This window comes from Sus scrofa, chromosome 10 (assembly GCF_000003025.6).
Source record: "Sus scrofa isolate TJ Tabasco breed Duroc chromosome 10, Sscrofa11.1, whole genome shotgun sequence".
NCBI classification, from domain to species: Eukaryota; Metazoa; Chordata; class Mammalia; order Artiodactyla; family Suidae; genus Sus; species Sus scrofa.
In genome coordinates, this window is record NC_010452.4 from 11,362,464 (window position 1) to 11,382,287 (window position 19,824).

At 44.2% G+C, this 19,824-nt stretch overlaps 1 protein-coding gene across 5 annotated transcripts in view; it reads left to right on the forward strand.

Moving 5' to 3' along the window:
• MIA3 (MIA family member 3, ER export factor) overlaps nt 26-19,824 on the forward strand; it is a 66,356-nt gene continuing 46,557 nt past the window's right edge. For 2 of the 5 annotated variants that reach the window (XM_021064133.1, XM_021064134.1), the window contains exons 1-2: nt 15,430-15,590; nt 18,676-18,809. In XM_021064133.1, coding sequence (XP_020919792.1) covers nt 15,458-15,590; nt 18,676-18,809 — 267 coding nt within the window. In that variant the 5' untranslated portion in view covers nt 15,430-15,457. Of the gene's footprint in view, nt 152-15,363; nt 15,591-18,675; nt 18,810-19,824 lie in introns of those variants that run through there. The other 3 variants (XM_021064137.1, XM_021064136.1, XM_021064135.1) reach the window with 3 other exon arrangements.

Here is a 19,824-nt window from a genome sequence, read left to right on the forward strand (position 1 = left end):
CTCGACCCGGACGTGACCCGGAAGTAGCCGTGGACTGCCGCTTTCCCATTGGAGTGGCCCCAGGTGTTCCTCCTAGACGTGCTCAGCGGGAAGAATGGGAGCCTTTAATTGCAAGTCAAGATTGGAGCAGAGGAAGGCCGCCTGGAAAAGGGTAACAGTCAAAACACCGAAATGTCACTTTAACTGAGTAGTTCTCCGTGCGACCTTCCGGCTACTGCGTGGCTTGTGCGCCCACTCAGCGAGCGTCGGAGGCGTGGCTTGTGATTCTAACAAGATAAATCTTTGCCGAGGCTTTTTGTTTTTTCGCTTTTTAGGGCCGCATCTGCAGCACATGGACGTTCCCAGGCTACGGGTGGAATAGGAGCTGCAGCTGCCAGCGTGCAGCTGCAGCAACGCCAGATCCGAGCCGCGTGAACCTACATCACAGCTCACTGGAAACACCTGGCCCCTAACTCACTTAGCAGGCCCAGGGAAGGAACCCGCATCCTCGTGGATACTAGCCCGGCTGGCTGAACTACAACCGGAACTCCCGCATGGGCTTTTAATTCTTCCTTGAGATCTTTTTTCTCTTATTAAAGTGTTAACTTTTAATTTATGTGGCTGCCTCCGCCAAATTTGGGCAAGAATATCGTTTTCCTTCTCATTGGAGTTGGTTCCATGGAGTCCTCTGGGGTCATTTCACGAGGAACGCTGACAAACTTAATGTGATAGGGAGTCGAAAGTAAAGTGGTTAAATGTAACGAGGGGAAATTGAGGCGTTCTAGGGAAGATAATCCTGGAAAACTAAAGACCCATGGGAACTCAAAATTTGGAGGTTTTATCTGTGAAGGAAGGGTCAGACTTTTCCTAGCATCAGAGAATGGAACCAGGACTCAGTAATGAAAGTAAAAGAGAGGCAGCTTGAAAGTCATTAAAACAATTTGGTTCATAACTAAGTCTACAGAGATAATGAATTAGGCTCCCGCAGGAACGTTTGCGTTTCCCCCGACCTGAAAGTGAGCTATTTCAGCAGAATCACAGTATTGTAGAGACGATCAAAGGGTCTAGTAAGAGTTTGTACAGGGATTCCTTAAAATGCTGAAATACTTGATTGTATGTTGTCTTCAGTAACATTATGCAGCAACCATGGGCTTGTGAGGAAAATTCTGCTGCTCTGTGTGTCAAAAATCCGGCCTCACTCAAGCCTGTGCACAAGCTCCACAGACAAGGCTGACCTAAGTGATGCTGTGATTCAGGGGGACACCTACACTAAATAACATAGACACAAGTTTCTAGTCTAAAGATTTGGTCTAGTTACATTTCTTTCCTTACTGTGAGGTATAATTTCACCAAAACCAATCTAGAATGGATTTTATCTAGCTAAAAATTCATACTCCCACAAAAAAATGGGGAAGAAATTTGATTTACCTAAACATTCTCAGACAATAGGTAAAAGAAAGTTAGAACAAATATCTTTACATGCTCTACCTACTTGTTCCCTTTTCCATGGTACATTTCTGGTTGAAAACGTGTCAGAGGGAAGAGAGTAAAAAGAAAATGATACTATATCACACCAAATACCATAAATAATATTTTAAAAAAGGAAATGGTATAACAGAAATGCAAACATAAAGGAAAACATGGAGTTCCCATCGTGGCTCAGCGGAAATGAATCTAACTAGCATCCGTGAGGACACAGTTTCAATCCCTGCCCTTGCTCAGTGGGTTAAGGATCCGGCATTGCCCTGAGCTGTGGTGTAGGTTGAAGATGCGGTTCGGATCTGGTGTTGCTGTGGCTGTGGTGTAGGCTGGCAGCTACAGCTCCAATTAGACCCCTAGCCTGGGAACCTCCCTATGCCACGGGTTTGGCCCTAAAAATACAAATAAATTAATTAATTAAATTTAAAAAATAAAGCAAAACATACAAAAGACTTCTAGACTCCAATCTAAGAGAAAACATATCCTAAGGAACAAAAAGATTGCATTGTGCTAAAGAGCAACTTAATAAGATGACTTTTTTTTTTTTTTTCTTTTTAAGGCTGCACATTCGGCATATGGAAGTTCCCAGGCTAGGGATTGAATTGGAACCACAGCAGCTGGCCTGCTCACAGCCACAGCAATGCCAGATCAGAGCCACATCTGTGATCTACACCACAGCTCGTGGCAACACCGGATCCTTAACCCACTGAGCAAGGCCAGGGATTAAACCTGCATCCTCATGGATACTAGCCAGGTTAGTTACCACTAAGCCACAATGGGAACTCCACCCCACCCCCCCTTTTTAGACTCTCTATTTAATCATTCTGGTTTGACATCATCGAATATGTGTTCCATGCCATTTCGAATCCCATGTAGAATTAAATTGGAATTGGGATGAGCTTTTGTACTTGCAAAGAACCACTCTTTGAGTACGCAGTTGCTTGGTACCCACTCGAGTACGATCTTCATGATGGTATTTACGTTCCTGTTCCTAGTTTGTACGATGTGTGTCAATCAAAATACTAAAGATTCAGGAAATTTGCTGTGTATGATCTGTAACAGGTCTGCTAGGTTGTACGTTACACCTAGAGCATACTTTCTCCCTCTTAGCTCTCAGTGTCTCCTTCCAGGAGGCACTTTTGACCAATAAGCACACTTTTGGGGGTGGGGCTGTTACCCTCCATTCTGTGTTTTAGTAAGAAGGGAACAATTTCCAGGGTAGGTTTCTATCAAAAAAATCTCTCCTCTGAGATGAAGTCATTGATTGACTGAGACTCTGGTACCATCACCATCCCTGTTGGTTGTAAGAGTCTTAAGATTTTGCTTTTTAATTATTTAAACAACAGTGATGGGCCACATTTTAATCAGTTATCTCATTGCTTCTTATAGAAATGTGAAGTTTTACCACTAACCCCAGTGTTACAGTCAAGGAATCTGAGACTCAGTGAGGTTGGCAACTTGCCTAGGGTCACACAATTAGACTTCTGATACCTAGTTTAATGCTTTTTTGGACGACATTCTCTGCCTCTGCTGTTGTCCTAGTATGGAAGCAATTCCTATCTGAAACCTGTAAATAGATTAAGCCAAACAGTCTCCACTGTGGAAATTGTGTTGTACAGGTTCCACCCTGGAATTTGTTCTGTATTTGTTCAAAGCACCAAATATTTGACTTCCATGAAAATAGTGCCAAGGTAAACTAGACAGAACCGGAAACAGGAACTTCTATATAAGCCTATATGTTCCTTAAAGATGTTTGAGTTTGTTCAGTACAAATTGGAATAATATTTGTCAGGACTAGACAAACAGTACATGCTGATAGAAGACTTTGCCTTGTATGTGACTCATGCTCAGGGGGACATACCCTTTAACATGACTTTGACTTGGCTTTTTTTTCTTTTTATGGACACACCTGTGGCATAGGGAAGTTCCTGGGCCAGGGCTTGAATCAGACCTGCAGCTGTCAGCCTACATCGCAGCCAAGGCAACAAAACGGATCTGAGCCACGTCTGCAACGTATGCTGCAGCATGTGGCAATGCCAGATCCTTAATCCACCGAATGAGGCCAAGGATTGAACCCACGTCCTCTCCGACACCATGCTGAGCCCAAGCAGGAATTCTTGACATGGCTTTTTAACTGTAGGGAAAGGGTTTACCTCCACTGGCCTGCAAATCTTCATTCTCCTTGGCCTTCACAACAGGATACTTGCTTAAATTCTACTTATTATATGTTCCCTTTACTTAAAGTCTGATAGCTTATGGGAGTTCCCTTTGTAGTTCAGCGGGTTATGAACCCTACCAGTGTCCATGAGCATGTGAGTTCGATCCCTGCCTTCACTGAGTGGGTTAAGGATCTGGCATTGCCCTGTAGTTCAGCAGCTGCAGCTCTGATTTGTGTCTGCTTATACCAATACCACACTGCTATAATAAATATAACTGTAATAAGTCTAGGAAAAGTTAATATAACTCCTCCAATTTTTTTCTCTTTTTTCAAAGGTGTTTGGTTATCATATGTCCTTTGCACTTCTGCCTAAATCTTAAATTAGCTTGTCAACTTCTGCAAAGAAATCTACTGGGATTTTGATTGGGATTGAATTAAATTTACACACCAGTTAAGGATCATGGACATTATGACTATATTAAGTCTTCCAATCCATGAATCTGGTATTGGTCTCCATTTATTTAGTTCTTTAATTCTCATCAACAATAATTTATACTTTTCAGTATTCAGTTCTTTCACCTTTTTTTTTTTTTTTTTTTGCTCTTTTTTCTATTTCATGGGCTGCTCCCGCAGCATATGGAGGTTCCCAGGCTAGGGGTCGAATCGGAGCTGTAGCCACCGGCCTACACCAGAGCCACAGCAACACGGGACCCGAGCCGCATCTGCAACCTACACCACAGCTCATGGCAACGCCAGATCGGCAACCCACTGAGCAAGGGCAGGGACCGAACCCACAACCTCATGGTTCCTAGTCGGATTCGTTAACCACTGAGCCACGAAGGGAACTCCCTTTCACATGTTTTGTTAAATTTACCTCAAAATAGTTCATTTTGGGGTGCTACTATAAATAGTATTGTAGTGGGAGTTCCCGTTGTGGCTCAGAGGGTTATGAACCTGACTAGTATCCATGAAGATGTGGGTTCAATCCCTGGCCTCCCTCAGTGGGTTCAGGAGCTGGGGTTACCATGGCTGTGGTGAAGCCTCCAGCTGCAGCTCCGATTTGACCCCTAGCCTGGGAACTTCCGTATGCCGCTAGTGTGGCCCTAAAAAGCAAAACAGAAAGTATTATACTTTTAATTTCACATTCTGATTATTCATTGCTATCATGTAGTAGCACAATTAAGTTTTGCATATTGTTCTTGTATCCTGAAACCTTAACAAACGCTCTAACTCTAGGAGCTTTTTGTAGATTCCATAGGATAGTCTATATAGTCGTTGCAAATTTCACTTCTTCATTTCCAATTTTTAGGCCTTTTATACTTTTCTTGCCTTCTTTCGCTGGTTAGATGCTTTAGTACAATGTAGGATCGAAATGGTAAGACCAGGCCTCCTTGACTTCTTCCTGATCTTTAAAGGAAAATGTTCTGCCATTGATCAATAAGACTGATACTAACTGTAGGTTTTTTTGTAAAAGCCCTTGATCAATTTGAGGAAGTTTCCTTCTACATGCATACTTTGTTTTCTTGTGCTTTGCATTATTGTTTCCCAGATCTTGTGTTTTTTACAAATTAAAATTTCATGGCAGCCCTGTGTAAAGCACGTCTGCTGATACCATTTTTTGAACAGCATGTGCTCACTTCACGTCACATTTTGGTAATTCTTGAAATACTTCAGACTGTTTCATCATTATCACATTGTCATAGTGATCTGTGGTCAGTAATCTTTGCTTTCACTATGATGACTCACTGAAGGCTCATGTGGTTAGTATTTTTTAGCAGTACAGTATTTTTAAATTACTGTATATCCTTTTTTAGACTTGATGCTGTTACGCACAGAAGACTGCAATATAGGGTAAACATGGCTTGTGCATGCTCTAGGAAACCAAAAAAAAAAAAAAAAATGTGTGACTTGCGTATTGTGATATTTGCTTTTTATGGACCATGCCTGTGCTGTGTGGAGGTTCCCAGTCCAGGGATCAAACCCGCACCACAGCAGGGCCCCAAGCGGCTGCAGTGACAATGCCAGAACCTTAAAAAACTGCTGCACCACAAGGGAACTCATTTTCATTATTTATTTATTTATTTTTATTTTTATTTTTTTGTCTTTTTGTCTTTTCTAGGGCTGTACCTGCAGCATATGGAGGTTCCCAGGCTGGAGGTCTAATTGGAGCTGTAGTTGCCAGCCTACACCACAGCCACAGCAACGCAGGATCTGAGCCACGTCTGTGACCTACACCACAGCTCATGGCAACACCGGATCCTTAACCCCTGATCGAGGCCAGGGATCGAACCCACAACCTCATGGTTCTTAGTCGGATTTGTTAACCACTGAGCCACCAAAGGAACTCCCATCTTTTATTTTTGATATTTGATTTATTGCTGTTCTCTGGAACCAAATCCACAATACCTCTTAGGTATTTCCAATGTACTGAGAGTTTTTATTGAGAACAGATGTAAGATTTTGTCAAATATTTTATAGTATCAATTGAGATGATTGCATTGTTTTTCTTTTTTTAATGTTAAAGTGACAAATTGCATTGAATGGCTTTGGAATGTTAAAATAACCTTGCATTTCCATGATAATACACACTTGTTGGTGATGTGCTGCATTCTTTATGTATTGATGGAATCTACTTGCTAAAATTGTTAAGAATTTTTGCATTCACGAAGGCTTTTGCAGTGTTATTATTACACAGTTATTTTCTGGCTTGGTTATCAAATAAATAGCTTCATAGAATGAGTTTGAATATATTTCACCCTCTAATTTTCTGGAGAAGTTTGTAGTGTACAACTAGTGTCCTTTCTTTCTTTAATGTTTGATAGAACTCATTAGTGAAGCTAGCTGGATATGGAGGGGGTTTTTTGTTGTTGTTGGCAAATATTTTTTTCTCCTAGCCACTAGTTAATTTCAGAGCTGTTTATGGGTTTTTGTTTGCTCGTTTGTTTTTGGCTCTGTCCATGGCATTCGAAATTTCCCAGGCCAGGGATCAAACCCTCAGCACAGCAGTCACCCAAGTTGCTGCGTGGACAATGCTAGATCCTTAACCCACTGCGCCATAGTGGAACTCCTCCTATTTGATTTTTTTGTTGTTGTCTCATGAGTTATTTAAAAGTTTGTTATTTATATTCCAAAATGTTTTTGTTATTAATTTTTATTGCATGTGATCAACAAACATTGTATAAGTTTTGAATTTTAAAAAATATATTGTTCTATGTCTCACAATGTCATGGTAAGTGTTCCACACACTTCAAAATCATATGTATTCTGCTGTTTGGGGGTAGTTTGGTCTATAGATATCAATTAGGTCAGGTAAGATGCTATTGCTTAAGTCTTCTCTATCCTTAATGACTTTTTGTCTAATTATTCCATCTGTTACTGAGAGAGAGAGAGGGATGTTGAAATTTCAAGCCGTAATTGTGAATGTGTGCAGTTCTCCCATAAGTTCTGTTTTTCCTTCATGTATTTCGAAGCCTTCTTAATAGATAAACAATTAAAATTGATATACTCTCTCAGTGAGTTGACTTCTTTAAAATTATGAAATAACTTCCTTTACCCTGGTAATATTCTTTGCTGTGAAATCTACTTTGTCTAATAATAATGTAGCTACTACAGCTTCCTGTTGATTAGTGTTATCTTGATTCATTTTTTTTTTTACATTTACCCTATTTGTGCCTTTATTTATTTATTTATTTATTTGCCTTTTAGGACTGCACCCATGGCACATGGAGGTTCACAGGCTAGGGACTGATTTGGAGCTACAGCTGCCATCCTACGCCACAGCCACAACAACGCTGGATCCTTAGCCCACCAAGCAAGGCCAGGGATTGAACCCACAACCTCATGATTCCTAATCGATTCATTTCCGATGTGCCACAGTGGGAATTCCTAGCCTATCTGTGCCTTTATATTTAGTTTGTTTCTTGTAGGAAGCATATAGTTGAATCTTGCTTTTTAAAAATTGAATACGAGGAGTTCCCATCATGGTGCAGTGGTTAACGAATCCAGCTGGGACCCATGGGGTTGCGGGTTTGAACCTTGGCCTCACTCAGTGTGTTAAGGATCCTGCGTTGCCGGAGCTGTGGTGTAGGTTGCAGATGCGACTTGGATTCCGCGTTGCTGTGGCTCTGGTGTAGGCCGGTGGCTACAGCTCCGATTGGACCCCTAGCCTGGGAACCTCCATAAGCCATGGGAGCGGCCCAGGAAATAGCAAAAAGACCAAAAACACATAAATAAATAAATAAATAATAAATAAAAATAATAAAAATAAATAAATAAAAATTGGAATATGAAACTCTGTGCCTTCTACTCGGGGTGTTTAGACAATTTACATTTAATATGATGATTGATAAGATTAAGTTTAAATCTATGCTATTTGCTTTCTGTTTGTTTCATCTGTAGAACAAATGATGTTCTCCTCTCCTCTTTTTCTGTCTTCCTTTAGATTAATTGAGAATGTGTCATCTTCTTTGTTAGCTCACTAGGCATAAGTCTTATGGTTTTGTTGTTGTTCCGATCCAGTTCGTAATATGCATCTTTGGCTTATTACAGTATACCTTTGTGTGATATTTTAGCACTTCCCTTGTAGTTTTAGGTCTTTAGAATAATATACTTTCATTTCTCCTCTCCTGCTTTTCTACATCTTACTTGTACATGTGTTATAAAGATCACAGTACAGTGTCACTCTTTTTGCTTTAAACAGTTAATTATCATTTAAAGATATTTTTAAATAAGAAAAGTTATTTCATATTTTATGTATTTAAAATAGAAATATGTTTTATATTTGCCCACATAAATACTTTTCTTATATTCTTCATTCTTTGCAGTAGATTCAGATTTTTATCTGATATTTACTTTCTGCTGAAAGGCTTCAACATTTCTTGCAGTGTAGATGTGGTAATGAGTAATTCTTTTAGTTTTTGTGTATCTGAAAATATATTTCACCATCTTTTTGCTTTGTTTTGTTTTGCATATTGAGAAATTTGCTTTTTGGCATGGGAATCTTCTTTTCTTGTTGGTGTTATTGATGTAATTCATTTAAGTATACAGTTCACCCATTCGAAGTGAACAATTCAATGTTTTTTAGTATAATCGCAGAGTTGTGCACCACCACAGTCAATTTTAGAACATTTTCACCACCCCCAAAGAGAAAGTCTCGTCTCTTTATCTGTCACCCCTTCCTCAACTCCCCCATCTCTGCCAGCCCTAGGCAATCAATAATCTATTTTCTGTCTCTATAAATCTGTATATTCTGAACATTTCATATAAATGGAGCCATGTAACATGTGATCTTTTGTTTGGTCTTTTTTTGTCTTTTTAGGACCACACCTGCAGCATATGGAGGTTCCCAGGCTAGGGGGTCTAACAGGAGCTGTAGCTGCTGACCTACACCACAGCCACAGCAACGCCAGATTCAAGCCTCGTCTGCAACCTACACCACAGCTCATGGCAACGCTGGATCCTTAACCCACTGAGCAGCGAGGCCAGGGATTGAACCCACAACCTCGTGGTTCCTAGTTGGATTCAATTCCACTGTGACACGAAGGGAACTCCCCAACATGTGATCTTTTGTGGATGGATTTTTTTCTTAACAATGCTTAACACAGTGTTTGCAAGAGTCACTCCTGTTGTAGTTTGTATTAGTACTTTATTCTCCCCTTACTGTTCTTCCTTTTACCAACATATTGATATAAATTTTATTTACTAATTCATTAGTTGGACGAACATCTGGGTTGTTTTCCATTCTTAGCTATTATGAATAATGATGCTGTGAACATTTGTGTACAAGGTTCTTTGTGGATATATGTTTTCATTACTCTTGGTTATATACCTAGAAGTGGAATTTCTAGATTATATGGTAACTCTACCTTTAAAGTCTTGAGGAATAATGAGATCATTTTCCAATGAGGCTACACCTTTTTACATTTCTACCAGCAATTTATTTTATTTTATTTTGTCTTTTTTTTTAGGGCTGCACCCACAGCCTTGAAAATTCTCAGGCTAGGGGTTGAATCAGAGCTGCAGCTGCCAGTCTGTGCCACAGCCACAGCAACACTAGATCCAAGCCACATCTGTGACCCACACCACAGCTCACAGCAATACTGGTTCCTTAACCCACTGAGCAAGGCCAGGAATTGAACCCGAATCATCACGGATACTAGTTGGGTCCTTAACCTGCTGAGCCGAAATGAGAACTCCCTCTGCCGGCAATTTGTGACAACTCTGATTTTGTTATATCCTTGCCAAAACATGGTACTATCTTTTTTCACTCTGATCCTCTTAGTGGATGTGAAGTGATAGCTGCTTGTAGTTTTGGTAGTTCATGGAGGCTTTGAATTCTGTTTTCCTGTTGGCTAGTTGTGGTGAGCATCTTTTCATCTACTTATTGCCCATTGTGTATTTTCTTTCTTTTCCTCCTTCTATTCCGATTATTTGCCCATTTTAAATGGGTTATGTGTCTTTTCATTTTTAAACCTGAAGAGTTTCATTTGTTTTTTCTTCAAACGTGTTTTCTGTCTCCCACCTCCTCAGGGACCCCAATCACACACATATGGGGTTTACTGAAAGTGCCCCCCCTGATATTCTGTCCTCTTCTTTCAGTCTCTTTTCTGTGTTTCATTTTAGAGAGTTTATGTAGCTATGTCTTAAAGTTTGCTAGTATTTTTTTCTGCAGTGCCTAATCCGATGTAAATTCCCTCCAGTGTATCTTTCATGTCAGCCATTGATTTATTCATGGAAGTATGATTTGGAACATTTTCATATCCTTGATGTTTCTCTTTTACATGCTTATACTTTCTTACAGAATCTTTTTTAAAGTTAAAGTGTAGTTGATGGGATGCAGTTAATTTACTTGGAAACATTTTGATCTTTTCAAGGTTTGTTTTCAAGCCTTGTTAAGGATAAGAGTAGCCCTAGATCTTAGGCCGATTTTTCCCTTTTACTAAGTACTCTGCCTGATACACTGCATGGTACAGCTGGTGAAAATACAAATTGTTCTCTGCTCCAATGAGTTTTCCCCCTGTCCTCTCTGGTGCTTCTTTTCTTGACTTCAAGTAGTTCCTTACACATGGGCGCTTGTCTTGAAGACTTTCTGAAGGAAGCCCTCCGCAGGTCTCTGGAGCTCACGCTGCCAGGTTCTCTTTTCTCCACGCAGCTCTTTCGCTCCTGTACCCATCCCTTAGGCATTCCAGCTGTGTCAGCCGCCCCAAACTTTCAAATCTGTCTTTTCAACGCGAGGAGATCATCTGTCTGAGTTTCCCTTTTCTGGTTGTGGCCTGGAAATTTCATCTGGGGAGTAAGTTGGGATAGTCATAGCACTCACTTCATTTGTTCCACTTATTTTAGGGATCGGTGTCCTACACTGCTTGCAGTCCAGTCTCTAAAAATTATCATTCTGAATGTTTTGTCCAGTTTTCTGTATATTTAATTGAAGCACAGAGGTAGGTTAAATACTTTTCCTGTTATTGCATTTAGGTTGGAAGCTATAGTCCTTAAAAACATCTTATATCATTTTCTGGACTCTGGAAACAGGCTGGGTTATTTCTATTTTTATTTCTATTTAATTTATTTATTTATTTATTTTTTGTCTTTTCTACCTTATAAAGATATTAACCAGCTTGGTGGATAATTAGAAAAAAAAATTTCTCAGCTGACCACAGTGAGAGTGGTGGTGGTAATTCTTCCTGCCAGCATACATATAATTATAGTGGAGGAAAGAGCATTCATTTTTACTTGGAGCACTTAAAACTGATGCTCGACATAAACGCAAATCCCAAGTATATTATTTGCTAACACCTCAAATGGAATTTCCACTAAATAAAGGTTGAGTAAGAGTCAAAACACAAATGTGTCCAGTTTGGTGGTGGGCAGCGGCGGCGGGGCGTGGGGGCAGAAAAATACAAGATATGGAATGTTCCTGACCTTAAAGAATGTGCAACCTGATCGAGACAACAAGACAAGTACATCTGAGACGAACAGAAGACAGCGTAATAACATATGTCATTGCAAACCTCCCATGTGCCCGCCAGGAACATTCAGAAGAAGTAACACTGAAGTTATCAGAAATAACCCAGTCCAGGAGTTCCCGTTGTAGCTCAGGAGCAGGCTAGGGGCAGGGGTAAATGAATCCAACTAGGAACCATGAGTTGTGGGTCTGATCCCTGGCCTCGCTCAGTGGGTTAAGGATCTGGCGTTGCCGTGAAGTGTGGTGTAGGTCACAGACAAGGCTCGGATCCTGCATTGCTGTGGCTGTGGTGTAGGCTGGCGGCTACAGCTCTGATTAGACCCCTAGCCTGGGAACCTCCATATGCTGTGGGTGTGGCCCTAAAAAGACAAAAAAAAAAAAAAAGTGAAAAATCAGTCAAAGTAAATAATAGTAAAGTGATATGCAGTTAGGTCATTTTGGAATTTTGCTTTCTCCATCAATGAATTATCATTAATATTACTCGATTTTTTTTTTTTTTTGCCACACCTATGGCATGCAGAAGTTCCCAGAGCAGGAATTGAATCCATGCCACAACAGTGACCTCAGCCAGAGCAGTGACAACGCTGAACCCCTAACTGCTAGGCCATCAGGGAACTCCTATCACTCTAAATAGAAATAAGAAAGATTAAAATGGACTCTTTGCCTGTGTTAGTATTCTGGTGGTACACAGGAACAAAATTACAGGGCAATTTCATTCACTTCCTCTACAACGAATATGCCCTCAATCAGCAACAAATGTATGCCAAGTTCCTTTTTTAAAAATGTTTTATTATAGTTGATTTACACTGTTCTGTCAGTTGTTCCAAGTTCTGCTTTCTGTGTTGAGGATGCTGCCGAAGGGAAGACACAAGATGCCTTGTTCTCATGGCATATTCTCTCTTAGTACTACTTATATGTGGAGGCTCCATGTAGGTTCATAGTGTAATGCACTTATAATACGTGAGGGATTCGTGGGTTCATCCCACAAGTCATTTGCTTAGTACCACGTACATTCCAGACATTTTCCTTGGAGCTTGTGTTGCATAGCAAACAAAAGAGACAAAGTCCTTTCTCCCCTGAAGCTTGTATTTGGGGTGGGGGGGGGCAGTCAAATAGACGAACGTGAGGTGAGTGGCACCTGCTCTAAAGAATAAAGTGGGGGGAGGGGCTAGGTATCACGGGAGGAAGCTCTGCTTAATGTAGGTGATCAGGGAAGGCCTGTGTCGTTACGGTCCCTTGATGAAGCGAGGGAACAGGCTAGCCAAGCAGACTATTTGGGGCAACTGTTCCAGATGGAGGGAAAATTCTAAGTGCAAATGCTCTGGCGCAGGACCAGGCTTAGCGGGTTTGAGTGAAACTAGCGGAGCCGAGGGAGAGTGCTGGGAGGTGAGGGGGAAAGGGGTGAACAGGGTCAGGCCACCTAAGACAGGGCCATCCATGGTGACATCCCTGCCTTTTATTTGGAAGTGGACAGCCAGAGGAAGGACTTGAGCAGAGGAGACACGATCACATTTATATCATGACTCAACACCTCCAGCTGCTCTTGAGACAGTAGACTTTGGGAGGGCAGGGCCGAAGCAGAGAACAGGGAGAAAGCCTGCCGTCTTTCAGGTGTGAGAGGATGGTGGCTTAGCCCGCAGTGTTAGCGTAGGAGATGGTGAGACGTGGTCAGTTTCTGGATGTATTTCAAATGCTTATGGGAGAAGTCAGACACAAAAAAGAGTACACAATGTATGATTCCATTTATATCAAATTCTGGACATTGTAAGTCATCTAGCGCAACAAAAGGTTGTTTGGAGACAGGCAGGTAGACAGGAGACGGGGGCGGGGATTGCAAGGGAGCATGAGGACTCTTTGGGGTGATGGAGAAGTTAGCTACCTTGATTCTAGTGCTGGTCTCATGAGTGTATACGTGTCAAAACTCATCCAATTGTCTACTCGGAATATGTGCAGTTTATTGTATGTAAATTCCAGCTCAGTAAAGCTATTCAAGTAAAGAGTACACAGGATTGTCTGATGGATTGGATGTGGCACGTGAGATAAAGAGGAATCCGGGGTGGTTTGTAAGTTACTGACTTGAACCCCTGGAAGACAGAATTAAAGGGCCCGTCATTGAAATAGGAAGGCTGAAAGGAGCACGGTTGGAGAGAGAAAATGAGAAATTGGATTTCCAACATACTAAGCTGAAGATGCATGTTAGAAACACCAAAGATTCCAAAGCAAGAAACACAGTAGAAAAGAAATGGAGAAACTCCTAAAGGCACTATTGCTTGGACAGTCACCTGACCCATTGTACATTCTCTCGAGACACCGTGGGACCAGTGGAGCATCTCATGACCCTGGAGATAAACAACTGTGAACATCTCCTTCTCACCTTTTCCTTTATTCAACATTATGGATTGCATGGACCTGCCACATTCTTTCACTTGCTTTTAAGGACTCCAGTTCGGGAAACCAACTAACAGATGCGATTGGCTCTCAGCATTGATGAATAGCCTTGACAGAGGCTATAGTGAGAAGCGCCAGGTCACAGACAAATGCAATGTACTCATCTTGGAAAATGAATGGTAATAGCACCAGCTATTGTGAAAATTAAACAAATTGCTACTACGTATGAAGACCTTAGAATGACATCTGGGCATAAAGAAAATGCTCAGGAAGTGTTTTTCCATTCTCTAACATTTATTTTTGTCTTTTTTTGGGGGGGATCTTTTTAGGGCCACTCTGGTGGCACATAGAGGTTCCCAGGCTAGGCGTTTAATCCGGGCTGCAGCCACAGGCCTACGCCACAGGCGCCACAGCCGCCACAGCCACAGCCACACCAGACTCAAGTGGCATCTGAGTTCTACACCACAGCTCACAGCAACGCTAGATCCTTAACCCACTGAGCGAGGCCAGGGATCAAAGCCCCGTCCTCATGGATACTAGTCAGATTTGTTTCTGCTGAGCCAGGACAGGAACTACTTAATCTTCAGTCCTTTTGATGTGAGTTGTTTTCCACTAAATTGTGGGCCTCTTTACACGAAGTCCAGATAGCTTGTCTGTTAACCCTACACCTTTCCGCTCATCATCCTGGAGCTTTGTCCAGCCTCTGTCCTAACGTGGTAGCCTGTAACGTAAGGGAAGCTCAACACATTTGCATTGAATTAAATTATTCTTCTGTTAGGATATAGACCCAAGAATCTGAAGACCTCAGCCTGGGGGACCCAGGGCCACTCCCATCTCCAGGGCTAGCAGGAGACGCGTGGGGAAAAAAAAAAAATAACTGAGCAGGCCACCGCTCTAATTTCCCTCAGAGTCACAGCTCCCTTTCCTAATTTGAGGGGATCATGGGATGGGGCCCCAAGAACGCCCTGGGAGTCAGAAGGAGGGGGATGCCGAACTGGACACCAGCAGTGGTAAATCGTGGGTGGGATCTGGTCCTTCGGGAAAGGAGGTACCAAACCAAGAAGGGATGGGGTGGTGACGGTGAGCCCCTTGGGGACCGACCAGAAATCTGAAGCTGCGAGAAGGGGTCAAGAAAGACTTGTTGGACCAGCGCGGGGGGAGGGGGGGCCCAAGGTCGGAGAGGGGCGCGAGACCCGTGGAATCTCGCCGAGGGTCCACTGCGTAGGGACAAGGGCACAGGCCGGCGATTGGACGAGGGAGGAGGTAGAATCCTGGTTGCCAAGGCAGCAGTCGGCCGCGAAGGCAGCAGTCGGCCGCGAAGGCCTAGGCGAGGAGGTGGGCGCGCTTGTCCTCCTCCGGCTTCTTTAGGACCCTCTCCGGCCATCCCCTCCCGAGACCGTGCTGACGTGTCGCTCGGGGCCCCACACCCCGGCGGGCGCCGCCCCGCCGCCCGCCTCCTCCTCCGCGTCACCCGCTCCGCGAGTGACCACAACATGGCTGCGGCGCCGGGGCTGCTGCTCTGGCTGCTCCTGCTCGGGCCGCCCTGGCCGGTGCCGGGCCAGCCGGAGCCGGCCCCCGGCCGGCGCTTCTCGCAGGACAAAGTCTGCGCGGACGAGGAATGCAGCAGTGAGTGCCCGGCGCGCGGGGAGGCGGGGGTCGCAGGGCGGTTGGGCGGAGCGCCGCGGGGGGCGAGCCGGGTCCCCGCTTCTGTCCCCTCCGGCCCTGCGGGCGCCCAGGCCGGCCGGCCCCGGCCGTGGGGGCTGCGCCTCCCACTTGTTGCCGGCATTTCATTTTTCTTTCGCTGACGGAGGCGGGGGTGGGCGGTCGGAGGTGGCCCCCGGTTTCCCAGGGCCGCCCCCAGGGTTCCTTCCCCGGGCTGCCCTGGCTCCGGCGAGCTGGGGTGGCGCGCCGAGCGTCCTGGGCTCCCACGCTGCATCCCAGCGCTCTCCTGCCCCCGCCGCGGGGACCTCGGAGAGTGCAGTCCGGGGGCAGATAGGCCAAGGGCTCAGGGGGCGTATTCCCTGCGCAGTGGCCAGTGGGGGCTCGGGAGAGGCTCCCTTCGCTCTTCTGCTTCCCACCGATTCGGGGCTCGGACGCCTTTCGAACTGGGACTGGAGTTTAGGCTTGGGACGAGCCCGGAGTCCAGGCGTGCTGTGTATTCCAAGGTCTCCGCCCCGGCTCTGCCTCGATCCTGTCATTTCTGTGCTTGGAAGGCTCTTCCTGCAAATAGCCAGGCGGGGGGGCGCCGGGAGGGCCAAAAGCTTGCGCTCTCGAAAGAGGCGGAGACTCTGCATCGGCCACCTGGGACCGGCAGCCTCCTCTTTGCGCAGGAAGCGGAATTGTTCCCCATTCGCGGATTGGGGATGGGGCGGGGGTGCCGCTGCTGGTGAGGAGCGCAGAGATTCCCCGGACTGAGAAGAAGAGGGTTGTTAAAGTAAAAATAATGCATGCTCCAGGGGTTTTATAAACCCAGCCAGCTTGAGCCTTAGTCACTTGTGTTTGGAGGCTCTTCCTGTGTGTTTGCAGGACCACTGCCGTCCTTGCGGCTTCCCAGTCCGTTTCAGATAACCTTGTAACGTACTGGTAACCACTTCGGAAACGCTTGTTCATATACTGTTGTCAGTACCTGGGGAACTGTTCATTCTGGAAAGGCCAGAGCCTACGGTTAGCTATTTATAGTGAAATGGGTGTTATTCCAGAAACAAATTGTATAATTTGAAGAGTTGTATCATTGCTCCACCACTCAAGAAAGGAGGCTTGCTTTGATTTGCGTTTAAGCCATTCCTAGAGGCAACCCTAGACCTGATGTAATAAATGCTGCAAAAGGGGCGCAACTTCCATGATTGTTTCCCTTCTTTTCTTGGAGTCAATCCAGGTTAGTAGCCAGCAGGGTTGGCAAAATATTTGCTGTTCTTTGCTTTCCAGCACTGGCCTGTCTGGTCCTCAACACCACTTACCTGGACAGTCGCTCTGTGTGGATGCTTCCTCAGTGTGGAAAGGCCACAGGGTGTTGGAAGGGCCCGTAGCTGTCACATAATTTGAGAAAATGGCATGAGTCCAAGCAGATGTAACCAAGCACAACAGGCTGCAGCCAGGCAGGGTCTGGGTCTGTGTTGTGTTGCATAAAGTGTTTATTTAGTAACGTGTGTGCGCGTGTGGGCTGTCCTTGTGTGCTTTTCAGATAGCTGTGTCACCGTGTGCAGTATGTTGTCATCTGATTTGTTATTATAAATCTGCAGTGATATCTTCCAAGGGTGAAATAAGAGAAACATTGCCATTTCTGATTCTGAGAGAATCCCAGCCTCTTTTTTTTTTTTTTTTTTTTTTTTTTTTTTTGCTTTTTTAGGGCTGTACCTGCTGCAATACGGAGGGTCCCAGGCTAGGGGTCGAATTGGAGCCGTAGTCGCCAGCCTACACCACAGCCACAGCAACGCAGGATCTGAGCCTCGTCTGCAACCTACACCACAGCTCATGGCAACCCGGGATCCTTAACTCACTGAGTGAGGCCAGGGATCAAACCTGCATTCTCAAGGGTGCTAGTCAGATTTGTTTCCACTGAGCCACAACAGGGAACTTCAAATCCCCAGTCTTAAATTGTCCATCACCTTCAACTTGGCCTCTCATCTATCTAATTATATCTGAATTAGGAGGCTGAAGTGTATTAAAATAATCAGATTTTAGCTTCAAAATCCAAATAACCCCCATGTTTATCCCTCAAATAACTTATTTAAAGATATGTTTTAATGTATCTTTTATTGCTGTTTAGCTTTTAGAAAAAGTGTTATTTCCGTTTCATCCTTTTTCTTTGCTATTTAATTGCATTTATTGTGCATTCCATATTACATTAGAAACTGTGTGTTTGGTCAACAAAAAGAAAAATACTGCTTCTACCAGTTCCTAGATCGCGTGTGATTTAAGGCCTGCATTTTAAGACTGAAGGTAACTACTAAACAGTTCTCGTCCTTACGCTCGTCCCTGCCACACATGATTGTGTTTCTAGAAACATAAGCCACTTGTCCACTTTGATTTTGTTTCTAGAAATAAACAAACCTTCTTACTGTTGAATATTGTCAGGCGTATATGCTTTCAGAAGATATTACTTTGTCCTATGATTGGGTCCATAACAGGATGTGATGTCCTTTCTCCTTAATTTAACCAGATGCTGTAAGGAGAGAGCAGCTTGGCTGCAAATGAAAGTGTTTACTGCTGCGCAGTTGCCATTTCAGCCACTTAAAGACAGGGCCTCTTCGTGCTTAGTTCAAGTTAATTGACCCCTTGGGGGGTTCTTGGGTGCTCTCCCCACCTACCTATTACCTTGACAGGTAGCCAGGCAGCATCTGTGATCCAATCTACCCAACTGCCGAATGAAGCTTTTCATGATGATTATGAAACAGCGAAGGCTGCAGACTGGATGGTTAGACAGGAAACTAAGAGATTCACTTGAGAGCAGCCACGCGTGGCAGTGGCCATTGCGTTTTGTTTCCCAGCCTTATCCGGGGAGAACAACGGGGGATGCTTTCCCTCCCCTGTCGTGATTCAGATTCCGTAAGGCTCTGGAGATGCTTGAGCGTGTGGATGGAAAGGGACTGGTTCCAGAGATTACAGGGGAAGCTCCCTGCTTGTTTACATCGTACGTTTCCTGATAAATCAGCAGAGACCACGGAAGTGGAATCCTGATTTCTGCTTCTTTCTTTTTCCCTTTTACATACAGTGTTAATGTACCGCGGCGAGGCTCTGGAAGATTTTACAGGACCGGATTGTCGCTTTGTGAATTTTAAAAAAGGTGACCCTGTATATGTCTACTATAAACTGGCAGGGGGATCACCTGAAGTTTGGGCTGGAAGTGTAAGTACCGCTTTGGCATGCTTTATTTTCTTCCTTTTCATTGGCTTGTTTAACACTCTAGATTGAAGTAACTTGTTTTCTGGGGGTCTTGGATGGCGTTAACTTGTTTTCTCTGCTAGACCGTGAAAACAGAGGGTGATTCTGTGTCCCCAGCCGGCACCAGGCTTGGCACACAGAGGAAGGGCTTCAACAGAACTGACTGCTTGTGGCTCTTGCACCTCAGCATCAAGTTCTAGGCCTTCCCAGCCCTGGCTGCCCCATACAGAGTCAAGGCTGAGATGGTGAAGCCTGAAGAGTAACTGCACTGTTTGCAGAAGGGGGGGTTCACGGGCATTAGACTTAATCTAGATGGTGTTTGAGGCGTTCCCATTTAGAGTTGATTTTACGTGTTTTTCTTTTCTTTTTTTTTTTTTTTTTGGCTTTTTGCCTTTTCTAGGGCGGCACTCGTGGCATATGGAGGTTCCCAGGCTAGGGGTCTAATCGGAGCTGTAGCCGCCGGCCTCTGCCACAGCCACAGCAACATGGGATCCGAGCCATGTCTGAAACCTACACCACAGCTCACGGCAACGCCAGATCCTTAACCCACTGTGCAAGGCCAGGGATCGAACCCGCAACCTCATGGCTCCTAATCAGATTCGTTAACCACTGAGCCACAACGGGAACTCCTCTTTTTTTCTAAATTATTAATATTTGTGAAAAACGAGCTGCTCAGGGAACAGTTGCCCGATCATGTGCGCTGTTTCTATTAAAAAAGCAAAAATGTCATTTTCACTGTATACTTTCTTGTTTGCTTGTTTTGTCTGGAACTTCTAGGGCATCATTTTCCTGCTTTGCAGATAATAGCTCTGGTTGGGTCCCCCCAGCAGCTCTGCTCCCAGCAGACATGGAAATTAGTGACTGTGTCATGCCTTGAATTCTTTTTTTTTGGCCATGCCCGCAGTATATGGCTAGGGATCAAACTCAAGCCACCACAGTACCCCAAGCTACAGCAGTGACAATGTTGAGTCCTTAACCA